This window comes from Mirounga leonina, unplaced genomic scaffold (genome assembly GCF_011800145.1).
Source record: "Mirounga leonina isolate KUSES-001 unplaced genomic scaffold, KU_Mleo_1.0 Mir_204, whole genome shotgun sequence".
Lineage (NCBI taxonomy): Eukaryota > Metazoa > Chordata > Mammalia > Carnivora > Phocidae > Mirounga > Mirounga leonina.
In genome coordinates this window covers 7,686,896-7,704,342 of record NW_023270513.1, presented here as the reverse complement: position 1 = coordinate 7,704,342, position 17,447 = coordinate 7,686,896, and the positions used below count along the sequence as shown (strand labels likewise).

The 17,447-nt window shown below is 38.2% G+C and overlaps 1 protein-coding gene and 1 pseudogene across 2 annotated transcripts in view; both read right to left on the bottom strand.

Moving 5' to 3' along the window:
- The window catches only part of ATP7A (ATPase copper transporting alpha), a 158,660-nt gene that overhangs the window by 29,486 nt on the left and 111,727 nt on the right, over positions 1-17,447 (bottom strand). For both annotated transcript variants that reach the window (XM_035028792.1, XM_035028793.1), the window contains 8 exons: positions 13,573-13,734; positions 11,443-11,519; positions 10,645-10,867; positions 9,186-9,419; positions 7,947-8,038; positions 6,483-6,610; positions 5,282-5,436; positions 4,927-5,061 (listed from right to left, as the gene is read on the bottom strand). In XM_035028792.1, the coding sequence (XP_034884683.1) occupies positions 4,927-5,061; positions 5,282-5,436; positions 6,483-6,610; positions 7,947-8,038; positions 9,186-9,419; positions 10,645-10,867; positions 11,443-11,519; positions 13,573-13,734 (1,206 nt within the window). The remainder of the gene's footprint in view (positions 1-4,926; positions 5,062-5,281; positions 5,437-6,482; positions 6,611-7,946; positions 8,039-9,185; positions 9,420-10,644; positions 10,868-11,442; positions 11,520-13,572; positions 13,735-17,447) is intronic.
- LOC118026052 lies at positions 1,048-4,727 on the bottom strand (annotated as a pseudogene).

Genomic DNA, 17,447 nt, shown 5'->3' with positions numbered 1-17,447 from the left:
TATTTGCAAACAACATATTCTGGTAAGGGGTTAGTATCCAAAATCTATAAAGAATTTACCAAACTCAACACCCCCCCCCAAAAAAAAACAACAAAAAATCCAGTCAAGAAATGGGCAGAAGACAGGAATAGATATTTCTCCAAAGAAGACATACAGATGGCCAACAAACACATGAAAAGATGCTCAACATCACTCATTATCAGGGAAATGCAAATCAAAACCACAATGAGATACAACCTCATACCTGTCAGAATGGCTAAAATCAACAACACAAGAAAAATACGGGTGTTGGTGAGTATGTGGAGAAAACCCCTCTTACACCATTGGTGGGAACTGGTGCAGCCACTCTGGAAAACAGTATGGAGATCCCTCAAAAAATTAAAAACAGAACTACCCTACGGCCCAGCAATTGCACTACTGGGTATTTATCCGAAGAATACAAAAACACTAATTCAAATGGATACATGCACCCCTATGTTTATGGCAGCATTATTTATAATAGCCAAGATATGGAAGCAAGCCAACTGTCCATCAACTGATGAATGATTAAGAAGATGTGGTATATATTTACAATGGAATATTACTCAGCCATCAAAAAGCATAAAATCTTCCCATTTGTAACCGCATGGATGGAGCTAGACAGCTAGCATTATAGCTAAGCAAAATAAGTCAGTCAGAGAAAGACAAATACCATATGATTTCACTTATATGTAGAATTTAAGAAACAAAACAAACAAACAAAGGGGAAAAAAAGCTAGAGAGAGTGGGACAAGCCAAGAAACAGACTCTTAACTATAGAGAATAAACTGATAGTTACCAGAGGGGAGGTGGATAGAGGGATGAGTTAAACAGGTGATGGGGATTAAGGAGTGGACTTGTCATGATGAGCACTGGGTGATGTATGGAATTATTGAATCATTATACTGTATACCTGAAACTAATATAACATTGTATGTTAACTAGCTGGAATTAAAATTAAAACTTTCAAAAAAATAAAAATCAACAATTAAAATCTCCTAAAAAACAAAATTGGGTTGCTCATTTGGAGGTCTCCCCCACCGGATGGGTGGTTAGGAGTAGTTTAAAAAAGAAAAAAAAAAAAAAAGAAAAAAAAGAGTCCGCTACATGGGCAAGAACTTTTTTGGTCCACTGAAGGGAGAAAGGATTTCTAGAATTAATCTTCCCTTCTCTAGACTCCATCCAAAATTAGAATCCATCAACCACCATTAACTGCAATGCCTATTTTAGTAATCATCCTAGATTTCAAGTAATACTACATATAATCTTCAACAAAGAAAAAAGTTCCAAAGGAAACCAGTAGCTTCCTAATATAGGCACATGACTTTAACTGAGAAGTTAAACTTGAGAGTTTCCACCTGAAGGACAGGAATTGTTAAGAGGCAAATCTCACACACCACATCATGTACGCTTCAATAACATATTACATTTCTTTCTAGAGTCTTCCCTTCTTATTGCACCTTGACTTCTCCACTATTAAATCTTCCACCCTATAACCTCTCTTTAAGCACCTCCCTCTACACTCAATTTCCTTATGTTCTCATTATTTGGTAAAATTGCTTTACACTTAAAGAACTAAATATTTATGTAATAATACCAGAAGATAAATAAAACTCCAATTAATTTTTTCTGCAGAGCTGTATAGAAGCAAGGAAGGTGCTCTTATTTAATCCCTCTCTGCCCTCCACACTCATGTAGATCTGCTTCCTGTTAAGTCTGGGGTGGGGGAGACTGAACCTCACTCTTAACACTCCTGTATGTCCTTGTGAGGCAATATAGAACCCGAGGGAGGAAAAGCTGGCAAAGCTGTCATATGCCAAGCAGCCAATTCCTTTTGAAATTAAGGAAGGTTCACTTGGTCTCTCCTAAACAGAAGAGAATGTCCAAGCAATAAAATGCTTAAAAATCCACTGAAGATAAAACTAACTCCAGCACTGGGTTCCTCTGAGTGCTCATGAAGTGTGTGGGAAGAGAAAGGAATCAAGTAGCAGCATTCAGAAACAGTCCTGGGTTACAACCTGATGAGGTCTCTCTCTCTCTCTCAATCTCTCTCTCTCTTATTCAGGGAGAGTTTGCTTCTTCGTGTTGGTAGGGAGACAGGAAGGAAGCATGGCTTAGACCTCCTTAACGGGAAGGGTGCTGTTTATCTCCACAATGGGGCCTTTGTCAGCTCTACCGGCCTCTTTCACCTGCCATTCCAAGGCTTATGTAATTTCCTCAAAAGTCCTGCCATGGGTCTCAGGGACTAAACACCAAGAAGATAACAAGGAAGCCAGTGAAGACAATACAAACGCACGCTCCTAAACAGAATGCAGCTGCCCAACCAAAAAAGTTGGAGGTCCAGTTGGAAAAACCAGCCCCTGCCATTGCTGCTGGGTGGGGTCCCTGGCTAAAGAGTTTAGCCACAATACACCAGGGAATGGAGCCTGGACCAATTTCAAAAAAGGGCATGAAGACCAAGACAGCTGTAATACAGACAAAGCCCATTCAGTTATACTTGTCCTTTAATAACAATGAAAACAGTCATGAGAATGGAACAAAAAACCATCCGTCCAAGACCAGTCAGATGTAGTCTTCCTCCCTGCCCTTTCCATCAAAAACAGAGAAACTACCATGAAGACAATATTCACCACACCCACACCAATGGCTCCCCAACACCTGCATCTTTGAAGATTCCTATTCAGTAACAGAACACAGCACTGACTCCAGAGAGCTGCTGGGAGAGCTGGAGCATGGTGGAAACGACGATACGCTGTCAGTAGCTGCGCACACTGAAGAGCTCCAGCACGGTGACTTGCTTTTCTTGTGCGATCCTAGCACCCTCATTTTTCATCTCCCTGATGTCCTATCTGAGTCACATCCTGGGTACCCCACAATCACTAGAAGATCTCCTTGGCACTCTCCTCTTCCCTTCTGTTAATGACCAAGAACCTAGGACTTTTAGGGCAAAATGGAAGGGCTGTACTTTGTAGGACAGCTAGAATGATGGTGAAGTCCAACAGCAGAGGCCAAAGCTCTTCAATCCCCAAGATGACTTTCGACCAAATATGTAAGCCACCAGAATCCTGACAATGCCTAGCTGGTTAGGAATGCCAAAGCCCCCCGACCTGCCACCATGGGGCAGGTAGGAGATATCTCTCCAATGCACATAGGCACAAAACCTGTGCAGTATCTGCAGAAGAGGTCAATAATCTATTGGCCCAGGTTCAGCATTTCTTTTTTTTTTCCAAGATTCCATTCATTTACTTGAGAGAGAGAGAGAGAGAGAGAGAGAGAACGAGAGCACACGAGCAAGAGAGCACAAGCAGGGGGAGCAGCAGAGGGAGAGGGAGAAGCAGACTCCCCACCAAGCAGGGAGACCGAGGTGGGGCTCGATCTCAGGACCCCGAGATCATGACCTGAGCCGAAGGCAGCCGCTTAACCAACTGAGCCACCCAGGGGCCCCTCAGGATCAGCATTTCAACAGACTCCGCTAATTTGGAAAACCATAGGGCAGCCACCGGCAACAGCCAATAGGTTGACAATAAGCACCTGCCAAAGCTGTTGACAAAAAGTCCAGTGGAAAAGGAGCCAGTCATACCACTAATGGAGAAGATGGCCACAGACAAGGACCAAAGGGAAATGAGTAGCACCTGAGTGGGGGAGTCTTCTAACTTCTCTTCCAATGAATAATTGAGAAAATCCTTTATGATTGTCTCAGGAGCATTGATGACTGGAAAGAGCCAAACTGGAAAGAGTCTATTTTATCAATGGAGATGGCAAAGATCAGAGGTACTGTGACCTTCTGTGTCCCCATGGCCCTAATTTAATTCTTTTCCGATCTTCAGTAAATATATAGAAGTGAGATCCCAGAGACACCTCTTCTAGACAACAAAATCTTCAAAATGTTCTTCTTGGCGACAAGTGTCTCTTCAGGTCCCCAGTAAGGCTCTACATCTCACCCTCACTCTCCTGATTCTACTTGTTCTTTAACTGAAGGGACAAACAACATGGAACAGTGTACAGCGTGGCATTTTTAAAAATAAAGAAATACAACAAAATAAGACTTTCTTAGTAGTAATGACTTTATGGTGCTAGGTTCTTACAAAGTTCTCAAATACTTAAACTAAGCGTTCACCTAAGAGGTATTTATCTATACAGAAACAGTTGGAAGGGACTTTCATAGACATGAAAGCTTATGCTTTAATATATGTCATATGTGCATGTTTTCACCTACACTAATTCCAATCTTGCAATTTAGGTATTATTATCACTACATTACAGGTGACAAAACAGAAGTGACTTAAAGGTTATATAATATGAGGCACAATCCAGGTCTACTTTACTACTTTACAACACCATACTTTAGAGACTATCATAGAACTACAGAGGAACAGGCACTAATATTACCCTATATTTATAAAGCATTTAATAAATTACAAAGTGTTTCTGATATATCATCTTATTTAACTTTCACAACAACTGCAAGTTATGCAGGATGGGTATTATTAGAATCTCACTTTACAAATGAGGAAACTGAAGCTCAGAGAGAAATTAATTTGACCTAAGATCACACTGATGGTATATGGCAGAGCTGAGACCCCAAGGTTTTTCTCAATATTATCTACAGTCCTTTGAGAAAGCAGAGTCATGTTGAGAATGAGACTGGGTATAAAATATAAAAGTTCAGTACTTGCTTTGGGAAAATCATAATGAAAATAATGAAAAAGTAATAAAAATAATGAAAAAAAAATCTTTCCAGGAGGAAATTTTTATATTTATAGAAATGCAAATGTTATTCTTATTACTTTCCCATTCCAGGCCCATAAAGATACTAGTGATTATTAAAGTTATTTTCCAATTAATAGTTTATGCAAAAGATTCACAAACTGTTTTATGTATGGTAAAGAGTTGTTACAAGTCACTTACAGGAAAGTAGGTCTCCACAATTTCAAAATTCAGAAATCCAATTATAATCCAAACCAAGAGGGTAGCGATGGAAACAATAACAATAAAAGGAACAAAGTAGCCACTGAGTTTGTCTGCAAACTGCTGGATAGGAGCCTAGAATATTAATAATAACAATAATAATAATAATACATGTATCAAAGTCTCCTTTTTTGATAATGAATACAGAGTATATTTGGTACTGCATACAAATATTTTAATAATCTCCCTATTAATGCAACTGGAGTTAAAGGAAAACATAAACACTAGATCAAGATTCACACTGAGCAGTCTTTTAAAAAAAATACTTTCTGTTTCTCCCAGGGAATTAAGTTACCTTTGATGTTTGTGCCTCTTCCACAAGCTTAACAATTTGAGAAAGCGTTGTGTCAGCTCCAACATGGGTTGCACGGATAAGTAGTGACCCATTCTGGTTAATGGAACCGGCGATTACTGTGCTGCCAGATTTCTTAGCCACAGGCATTGCCTCCCCTGTATAAGGAGTAAAGACAGATTTAGGGAGCATAAATACATACTATCTTGAAACATGCTGTTATTTATTAACTGTCAAAAATATGTAGAAAGGAGATTCTTACTTCATAGAATCTGGATAAATGCCTAGGTGAAGGTTGCCCTCCCTTTTTCCTTATGTCAGTTCTGGGCCAACCCCAGGGACACATATCTTAAACTAGAACAATCTATTAAGTCAGCTCTTATACGCAGAAACTTTTTTTTTTAAATATGGAACGCTTCACGAATTTGCGTGTCAGACACTTTTAAAGCTGCTCCCTAGTCTTAGATCATTGGTCCTCAATATGTTCCCAAGGAGCACTTAGAAATGTGGGAGTTCTTGTTTATAATAACTACTGGTGGAGCATGGGGTGCTCCTACTCCAATTTAGTGGGCCAGGGTCAGGGATACTAAATGTATTACAATGTGCATGCAGTCCCCCCAGAAGAATTGTCCCATCTGAACTGGCAATAGCACCCTATTGAGAAATACAGAGTCCGAAATTATTTCCTCATAGTCCATAAACTGAGCCTCTTCTGGGACTATCCTGAGGGTTCAGACAGGAAAGGTATTCTTTTGGTTCTGTTCCAGATTGGCCTTAGTTATCTAAGCTCTCTAACACTACTCCGAGGCCTAATTTCTTCGAGCAGACCCTGATGTGGAGAACCCAGAGTCATACTCCAGCTCCGACCAGACCAGTCTTTAGGGCAGGAAAACAAATAGGTATTTGCTCAGGAAAATCTGCCAAAGTCTCTTGGGCTCTACATCAGAATGAAACAACTGCCTTTGGTTACACATTCTAGTAATTAACAATCCTCAGTGAAAAAAGCTTTCAGTAGCATAATGAAAAAACACAAAGTAAATCTACAGAAATTTATTTAAAGTCTTAAAAAGAATTCCTATTCTCTTTACTCATCATTTAGTCATTCCATAGTTTCTACAAAAAGCTGTCCACCTTTTATTCCTGTTTTTTATTAACACTTTGGATTCACTTTACTTTCATGTCATGATCCTCTGAAAGAACATACCTGTGATAAGGGACTCATCTACCATAGAATGTCCTTCAATAACACGACCATCCACTGGAAATTTGCCTCCTGGAACCACTTTAATGATGTCTCCACGTTGAACGAGCTCCACATCCACTTGTTCTTCACTGGATAGGAGTTAAAATAAAAAGCACTGGGAAAATATGTTTCTCACTCTGATCTATCCATGCAAGCTTACTGGTTTATGTCAAGCTTGTGGCTCCATAATTGCTACCAATGGAAACTAGACCTAACATTTAAGCTGGGAGCTACAATGTCAGTCCTGTTTACTGTTGGGGAACAGCTCAGTACCTGGCACAAAGGATATATTCGTTTAGTAGTGACTAAAAGAATAAATGAAAGCTTTAGAAAATAATGTGCGGGGTTTTATTTAATTAAAAAATTTATGGGACACCTGGGTGGCTCAGTCGGTTAAGTGTCTGCCTTCGGCTCAAGTCATGATCCCAGGGTCCTGGGATCGAGTCCCACATTGGGCTCCGTGCTCAGCAGGGAGCCTGCTTCTCCCTCTGCCTCTGCCTGCCGCTCCCCTGCTTGTGCTCTCTTTCTCTCTCTCTGACAAATAAATAAATAAAATCTTAAAAAAACAATTTATTGTGTAAATTTTCCTACATAATTTTATGAGTATACAAATGAGAAATACAAAAGAATGAAATTTTTTTTAAAGATTTTATTTATTTATTTGACAGAGAGAGACACAGCGAGAGAGGGAACACCAGCAGGGTGAGGGGGAGAGGGAGAAGCAGGCTCCCCGCAGAGCAGGGAGCCCGATGTGGGACTTGATCCCAGGACCCTGGGATCATGACCTGAGCCGAAGGCGGTCGCTTAATCGACTGAGCCACCCAGGCGCCCAAGAATGAATTTTTTTTAAAAAGAATGAAATCTTATCAAGTCTTTAGCTCTAACTTCCAGTTTACAGGTGCCAGGAGGCTCTGGGCTCTGTGCTCAGCGCAGGGTCTGCTTGAGATTCTATCTCCTTCCCATTCCCTCCCCATCAGCTCTTCCCCATGTGCTCCTCCCCAACTCACGTGTGTGCACTCACTCTCACTCTCTTGCGCTCTCTCTCTCTCCCCCTCTCTAAAATAAATAAATAACTTTTTGGAGACAACAGGAGAAATGAGAATAGACTATATACATATTAGATGATCTTAAGATATTGTTAATTTTGTTAAATGCAATATGGTATTATAGTTACATAAGAATATGTCCTATTTTTAGAGATACTACAGGAATATTTAGCAATAAACCAACATGACTGGAATTTAAAATACTACTGCAACAATATAAAGATAGAATGAATAGATGAAGTTTGGCAAAATGTGAATAATTGTTAAATCTGGGAGATAGATGATGTGGGTTCATTATACTCTTCTCTCTACTTCTGGGTGTATTTGATATTTTTTGTAAGAAGTTAAAAAGATAAGGGGGAAGAATGAAAATAAATACCTTAAGAGAATATTATCAGAGTCAAGAGTTACAATAGTTGCTTCTGTAGCTTGTAGTGAAATTAGCTTGGCAAGAGCCTCTGATGTTTTGCCCTATAAATTAAAACAAACATGTTAACAATGCTAAGGAAGAAAAAGCTCAGGTTTTACCTAAAATAAAGATACAATACTTAACATTTGCCAAAAAGATAGCTTTAGGAATATTAATTAGTTCAAATTAGAAAATGTTTTACTTCAAAAATACGAAGTATACAAAATATAAAATGTATTATTAGGTATAATTTGTAAAAAAGTAACATAAATTAATAGGAAAACATCAGGAACTCAGGTACATGAGCAAAGGACATCATTAGGCAATTAATTTAAGAAGAAATAAAATACCTCCTGTGTAGAAAAATGTTTATTCCTGCTAATAATGGAAGAAATGCAAACAAAAGCAACTCTATGACACCATTTAATGCCTACTAACTTAGCAAGAATTTATACAGGAGTTAATGCTGATGAAGTTGTAGTAAAACTACTTCACTAACATATTCTTATTGACAAAAGAATGCTAAAACTTGTTGCATGAGCCACAAAAGGATTTATGCCCTTTACTCACATCCTTTGTAATTTATCCTAAGATACTAATTCAACAGAAATTACTATTAAACACGAATATGTTTAATGCAGGATTATCTAAAATTTAAAATGCGAAACAATCCAACTGAGAACAAAACCAAAATGGTTTAGTGAGTTACAGCACAATGATTTGACAGAATATTATTTAGAAAATACCAAATAATTATATCTGGACTGCAAAAAAGGGGAAAAAAACTTTCTAGCGTTAAGGATAAACCAGTATGTATACTATGTTTGCCACTCTGTAAAATATAAAGGTATGCAGAACAGAATTAGAAAGTAATTTCCATTATAGCAAGGGATTATGGGTGAATATTTTTTCCATCATTATTTTAAATCTTGTGGTCACATCAATTTTTCCATTAATAATGTGATATAAGTAAGTACTTAGCAAATGTCTCTCTCTTAAAATAAACATGGATATACTGTCCTATCTAAAGTATTAATTCCGTAAGTTCGGTAAATCTTCTAAAGGAATATTTAACTTAAAATGTTACCAAAATGGAAGCACTTCTTTTGTTAACTATATAAATCAATGTATATTTCCAAAAACTGGTCTAGAAAATATGATCACTTATCCATCCAAGATTTTAACAAATGTCACTCTTTCTTACTTTACCTTTGCTATATGTTCCAGCCACCGGCCTAGTGCAATAAACACAAATAGCATAGGAGGTGTATCAAAGAAAGTAATAGGGTTTACTTTGGCTCTTTCATACATTGCAACCAGAAGAATAACCAAAGAGTAGGCAAATGCAATGGTGGTTGCCAGCACAATCAGTACATCCATATTTGCAGTTTTATGCTTCAGTGCTTTGTAGGCCTGAATGTAGAAGTACCAGCCTCCAAAAAACTGTAATATAGAAACAATAATTATTGCTGTTTAAAAAAATGTTGAAATTCACATATAGAGCTCAGTAACAAAGATATAGTCTCAAGGTTAATTTCCTTTTGCTTTTAACTATCCGTAAACACTAAGGACAGATTTTTTTTTTCCCCAGAGCTTGAGTTCTTTTTTTAAATTTTTTTAATTTTATCATGTTATGTTAGTCACCATACAATATGAAAACAATGGATCGTGGATCACCACATCAAAAACTCATGATGTATTGTATGGTGACTAAGGACAGATTTTAAGCTGAGACAATAATGTTTGTATTTTAGCAGGTATGTGTGTGTTGAGATCCAAACTGCTGTACAAGCCCTTGGCAGCTGTCCTCTATAAGCCAACGGATATTCCATAATATAAAGAAAGTCAGATGATTCTTAGATTTTTCTTTTAGATGCTAGCACAAACAGGAACTAAGAAAGCAATTACATTCTTTTGACAATGGTTTTTTTACATAAAACTCAGCCACCCTGCCTAAAATTCAACCTAAGTAGAATATCACAAGCTATTGGAACTGCTGGCTGTTTTCATTGGTAAACATAACTGAAAAGCTTGTTTTTTATTAGTATAGAGAAACATACTAAGATGTTCTTAAAATCTTCACTGCCTTTTATAAGGATCAGAAAAAGGAACAGATTTATTGGATGAAGTGTTCCATAGTAAAAGTTTATCTGAAAAGAAGAATTGAAAACATACAGAAAGTAATGTACTTCAGTATCAGGGATAAGTAATTAAAATAATAACATAATATAATTATCACCATCATTTTATTTTATATAATAAGTTAATAATTAAAATATATTAATATACTTGATATAATAGTAATATAATTAATTTTAATATGTTTACTATAGAATATTAAATACAAATATAAATAAGTAAAATATCTATTTTATTATTATTACTTTAAACATAAAGTTATATGCAACAGCAGATATGAATGCTAAATTCATATCTAAATCTGAATTGAACTCTTTTTCTCTGCTTTGTTGTTAAACAATATCCTTAGGAGTTAAATGGAATTTATTATCTACTTTAACCACTCAGTTTAAGATTATTTTTATGAAGCATCTAGCATAAAATGATCAAACTTCTGGCTAATATCTGTTTTGCAATTGAAAATAGCCTTGCCTGTCACATTTTGCTATTTTTCATTATTAACATATATACTTGCTACCATTTCACTTGCCTGTACAGGTACACACAATAGAAAGGATAGCAAATTCATAATGGACAATCCTGGCAGGATCTGGTGCTCCAGGAACATAGAAGAATGAATGTTGATCATTTCTTCTTGACTCATGTTCTTATTATGGTGAGTTGCAAGATGGTGATCCATAACCATCATATATATCATCAGCCCCATTACAGGAATACAGAAAAAGAGGCTCACAAGGAAGGACCGTCTCCACCTTACGTAGAAAAGAAAAATCATTTTAGTAAGTAGCTGATGGTTAAAGGTTCTATGTACTATAGGGAAATACAAATTGTGACCACTTCACCCAATATAAGGATGACATTGTAAAAACTGACATGTCAACAGGATGTTAAAGTTATAACAATTGGTTAAACATCCAACTCTTGATTTCGGCTCAGGTCATGATCTCAGAGTCATGAGATCGAGCCCTGCATCAGGCTCTGTGCTGAGTGTGGAGCCTGCTTAAGATTCTCTCTCCGGGGCGCCTGGGTGGCTCAGTTGGTTAAGCGACTGCCTTCGGCTCAGGTCATGATCCTGGAGTCCCTGGATTGAGTCCCGCATCGGGCTCCCTGCTCGGCAGGGAGTCTGCTTCTCCCTCTGACCCTCCCCCTCTCATGTGCTTGCTCTCTCTCATTCTCTCTCTCTCAAATAAATAAAAAATATATATATATATTAAAAAAAAAAGATTCTCCGTCTTCTTCTGCCTCTCCCTCACTCTTTCTCTCTCTTAAAAAAATCTGTAACAAAGAATCAAAATCTGTTTTTCATTGACACACCAAAAGAACTTACTGTCTTATTTCTCGTTTATGGTCCAGGTGACTTGCTGACCGATCCTTCTTGACCAAAGAAGCTTCAAAACCTAAGCTCTAAGGAAATTCATGAGAAAACAATTATTTCACTGAATATAAAAATATTATATAGAGAAATTCTAAGACACAGTACTGTCATTAAGAACTTGAATTCAACTCAATTACTGAGTGCAAGTCACTCTGGTGACTGCAAAGATGAAAATATGCTCCCTTCTCTTAATTGCTTTTGTTTATAGCCTTTCATCAAAGAAATGAATAGTTCCTTAACTCTAGTTAATGTCTACCCTACTGTTCTCAAACTAATGATTTAACTCAAGTGCAGCTGTCCTCACTAAGATTCTTATATCAAAAAGTAAGCTAAAGCCTCTAATAAGTAATTTTAGAAAAAAGCAGAATCAGTGTTTGATGATCTAATAAAGACAGAATTCAATAGTAAAATCACAAATCTTACATTTAGACAAGCATCATCCACTAGTATTGATGTACATTAATCACTTTTTTAAAACTTTAGCTTTGACATCTATCTATCCATCCATCCCCCAAACAAGTACAGGAAATTGAATAATAGGCCACAAAAGTTAGCACCATAGTATCAAGTCTTTGCAGATGCAGTCTCTACTCTTCTTCTATCAGAAAAAGAACATGAACAAAAATTTTCCCTAATATAACGAAGTATTAAAGAAAACTACACATAAGTAAGACTCATATGCACATAGACAGTAACATACACTGTATTTTCAACTGCTAGGGAAAATGTTGCCATCTTACATTTGTTGGCAGTGTAGCACACAGCACAGTGAAAAAAGCAAGCATGAGCTTTAGAGTCAGAAAGAATAGGCTCAGGGCGCCTGGGTGGCTCAGTCAGTTAAGCATCTGCCTTCAGCTCAGGTCATGATCGTGAAGTCCCAGGATCGAGCCCCGTGTCAGACTCCCAAGGAGTCTGCTTCTCCCTCTCCCCCCTCCTGCTTGCACGAGCTCTCTCTCTCTCTCAAATAAATAAATAAAAAATTTTTTAAAAAAAAGAAAGACTAGGCTCAAATCCCAACTATGACACTTACTAGCTATGTGATTTTGGGCAAGTAACTTAACTTCTCTTAACCTGGGTTTCGTCACATCCAAAATGAAGATGACAGCACTGTTGTGAGAATTAAATTAAGAGTTGAAGCTTTGCAAAGTTGGTAACTGGCTCATAGTAAATACTCAATAATGCTAGCTTCACAAAGATGTTAATGGTATTATTATCTATACTAATAGGATCTTATCTGAACTATTAATATGCTCCAATCATTATAACAACAAGGCTATACCACATTAAAACTTTTAAAGCATTTTCACATGTACTACCACTTGATTTATTGAAGAACATGAGATAAGTTTGTGACAAATAAAAGGGTTTGGTCTTTTAAATTTCATACTTAAAAATACATCATTTGTAAGCAGAATCAGACCTATAAATACAGAGAACAATCTGATGATTGCCAGAGGGGAGGTAGATGGGAGATGGGTAAAATGGGTGAAGGGGAGTGGGAGATACAGGCTTCCAGTTAAGGAATGACTAAGTCATTGGGAAAAAAAGGTACAGCATCATAAACATAAGTCAATGGTATTGGAATAGCGTTGTATGGTGACACATGCTAGCTACACTTGTGGTGAGCAGAGCATAACCACTGAGTTGTTGAATCACTATGTTGTATACCTGAAACTAACATAACATCGTTGTGTCAACTATACACAAATTTTTAAAGATTACATTGCTTGCTTTGATCTAGGTACAATAAAGCATCTAGCATGATGCTTGCTTTCCTAATGATTAATTAATCTTATAACAAATTGTACTTTACTGCCATTTTCTAAATATTTTTAAAGAATTTGTGGTTCTACCTTCAGTCTACTCCTGATTAATAGTGCCAATATGCCTTTGCCTAACTCTTCCTGACAAAGACCAAGAAAAAAAAGGTTGTAAACACATTTATGTTAAATTTGAGACATGTTAATTGAGAGTAATCAAAGGGACCAGATCTTTTTCATGGTCTGATACAAAATAGAAGTGATTCAATGGAGTGCTGACTGAATAGGTAAGAACACAGAAATGCAAAATCTTACCACTTACTTCAACCGTATGGATAATATCCCTGGGACCAATAATTTCCGGGTCATATTTAATATGTGCTTTGTTGGTTGCCAGGGCCACAGAGCAGTAGAAGATCCCTCTGTGTTTTGTGAGGATAGACTCTATTTTATGTACACAGGAGGCACACGTCATTCCTCTCACCTGTTAAAGACAAAGGTTTTGTTATTCAGAAATCTACTTTTTCCTACATGAATTGTAACATGGGATGAACATACAAGATCTTATCTGCACTATTAATATCCTTCAGGTATGTTCATTAGAATGCTGTTTTTATATAAAATTACACTGAACAAAGATATGGTCCTGGGAAGCTGCAAAAGGTTAAATAGAAGAAGATCTCACTAAGTCAGTCTCCCTCTTCCTGTTACTGCTCAGTGATAGAGGATTTGACATCTATTGTTTCTTGAACTCAATGTCTTGTTTCCCTCTAGATTTTTTAGTCTTCAATATTACTTTTACAGAAGGTTAATGGATGACAAAAGTGTTATACCTTTGTCTAAAAATGCATTTTGCCTTATGTCTTGGGTGAGGTTATAGTTCAGCTTGGTATTAAATTCTAAAATGGAGTAGCAGAACTTCTGGGATGACTGTGTGTGGAGCTCAGCAAAGACTTTCCCCCAAAAGCAATGATAAAATTGAACAAAAGTTTCAAAAAACAAACCTTTAAAGATCTGGAAAGTGACTAAAGAGTATATAACAAATTACAAAGCTTTTATTCAAGAATATCTACTGAAGAATATCAGTAATGGTGTAGTAAAGGCCTTTGAAAATTATCTCCTCCATAAAAGCAATGAGAAACTGTCAAAACTGTCAAAACCAACTTTTTTTGAAATTTGGAAATTAAATAAAAGTTTTCAGCAATCCAGGAAGCATTATTCAAGAAAATGGCTCAGTCGGCTGACTCTTGATTTCGGCTCAGGTCATGATCTCGGGGTCCTGGGATGGAGCCCCACGTCGGGCTCTGCGCTCAGCAGGCAACCTACTTGAGGATTCTCTCTCTCCCTCTCCCTATGCCCCTACCCCCCACTCACACTCTCTCTCTAAAATAAATAAATCTCTAAAAAAAAAGAATTAAAGGAAAATATGAGAACACTATCTCACCAAATAAATAATATCAATAAAGAAAGAGAGATTATTAAAAAGGCCCAATGGACAGTCTGGAATTGAAAAGTACAGTAACTGAAATGAAAGCACTACTCAGAGGGAAATGTGTAGCTATAAATGTCAATATTAAAAAATAAGAAAGATCTCAAATAACCTAACCATCCATGTTAAGATACTAGAAAAGAAGAGCAAACTAAATGTAAAGCAAGCAAAAGGAAGGAAATTAAAGATTAGAGTGGAAATTAATAAAAGAGAGAAGAGAGAAAATCAACAAAACCGAAAATTGTGTTTCTGAAAAAACTGACAAAATTGACAAACTTTTGGCTAGACTGACCAAGGGAAAAAAGAAAGAAGACTCAAATACTTAATATCAAGACTGAGGAGTGACTATTAACAGGCAAGACATTTCTTTTTTGGGTTAATGAAAAGCTCTTAAAATTAGATATGGTGATAGTTGCACAACTCTGAGGATATACAAAAACCACTGAATTGTACATCTTAAAAGGGCAAGTTTTGTGGTATGTGAATTATATTTCAATAAAGCTATTAAGTCTTATTTATTTTGTTAAAGATTTTATTTTATTTATTTGGCCGAGAGAGAAAGAGAGCACAAGTACAAGCAGGGGGAGCGGCAGAGGGAGAGGGAGATGCAGGCTCCCTGCTGAGCAGGGAGCCAGACACGGGGCTCGATTCCAGGACCCTGGAATCATGACCTGAGCCGAAGGCAGATTTCTTAACTGACTGAGCCACCCAGGCACCCCCTAAGTTTCAGAAGTCTTTAAAAACTAGGAGCGCCTGGGTGGCATAGTCAATTGGGCATCCCACTCTTGGCTTCGGCTCAGGTCGTGATCTCCAGGTAGTGGATTGAGTCCCATGTCAGGCTCTGCATTCACCATGGCATCTGCTGACACTCTCTCTCCCTGTCTTTAAAATAAATAAATAAATCTTTTAAAAAAATTCTTTAAAAATAAAAATCCATGGTGGTGCCTGCCTGGATCAGTCGGTGGAGCGTGTGACTCTTGATCTCCGGGTTGTGGGTTTAAGCTCCGTGTTAGGTATTAGTTAAAAATAAAATCTTTGGGGGGGGGAGCAGAGCAAGATGGCGGAGGAGTAGGAGACCTGGATTTTGTCTCCTGTCAGGAATTCAGCTGGATAGGGATCAAACCATTCTGAACACCTACAAACTCAACAGGAGATCGAAGAAAAGAAGAGCAACAACTCTCTGAACAGAAAAGCGACCACTTTCTGGAAGGTAGGACGTGCGGAGAAGTGAATCCGAGGCGATATTCGGGAGGATAGACGGCGGGGGAGGGGCCTCCGTCGGCCACTTCTGGCAAGTGATAGAACCACGGAGCACAAAATCGGAACTTTTAAAAGTCTGCTCCGCTGAGGGACGTCACTCTGGTGGCTAAGCGGGGGGTGGAACCCTCCGGGACAGTGTGGTCTCAGGACCCTCGGGGTCACAGAAAGACCGGGGGTGCCTGAGTGTGGCAGAGCTCCCAGGTATCGGAGCAGGGAAGCCGGCTGCAGAGACGGAGCCCAGGCGCGGGCTCTCAGCTCGGGGTTGCCATAAACCGTGATCCGCGGCACAGTCGGGCCACTGCTCCTCCAGCAGGGACCCAACAAGCGGCAGATCCGGGGAGACTCACTTCCTCCCCTGGGAGGAGCCGCGCGGGAGTGCACCGCAGGGATCTGCTGGGTTTGGAGACAACACCCGGGGTCGGGTGCCAGAGACAGAAACGCGCGGTCACAAGCCGGGTGAGCACGGAGTGCGGCCAGAGACCAGGAAGACGGGAGTGACTGACGGCTTTTCTCTGGGGGCGCACTGAGGAGCGGGGCCCCGAGTTCTCGGCTCCTCCGGGGCGGAGATTGGGAGGCCGCCATTTTCACTCTCCGCCTCGAAAACTGTACGGAAAGCTCGCGGGGAACAAAAGCCCCGGAGAGCAAACCCGAGCAGAATTACTTAGCCGGGAGGGGGCAAGGGCGGGGCAATTCCGCCTCCGGCAGAGACATTTGGAAACCACGGCAACAGGCCCCTCCCCAGAAGATCAGCGAGAACAGCCAGCCAAGACCAAGTTTACCGATCAATGAGAACGGCAGAACTCCAGCGCTAGGGGACTACTGCACATAGAAATCATGGCTTTTTTTACCATGATTCTTTAGTCTTTCAAAGTTAATTTTTTTTTAACTGTCTTTCCTTTTTTTTTTTTGAATTTTTCTTTTTCCCTTTTTCAACCAACATCTTATCAATCCCCTTTTTAAAAAAAACCTTTTTATTTTTCATTTTTAGAGTCATATTCTATCCCTTCCTAGTAGTTACCCGTATTTTTGGCATATATATATATAAGTGTTTAAAATTTTGAGATAGTTTCTTCTAACAGATTAAAATATACCCTAAATCTCTAGTATATGGTGTTTTCTATTCCCCTGCCTGATCACATTCTCTTTTTTTTCTTTTTTTTTTAAATCCTCTTCTTTCTTTTTTCAAACAACTTCTTATCAATTCCTTTTATAAAATTTTTTATAATTTCCATCTTTACAGTCATATTCCATCCCTTCATCATATCAACCCTTATTTTTGTACATATATAAGTTTTTCTTTCTTTAAATTTTGGGAGGCACTTTCTTCTAAAAGACCAAAATACACCCCAAATCCAGTGTGTGGCACTGATCTATATACCAGCCTGATCATATTTGATCACATTCTGGTTTTTTGTTGTTGTTGTTGTTTTGTTTTGTTTGTTTTTGTT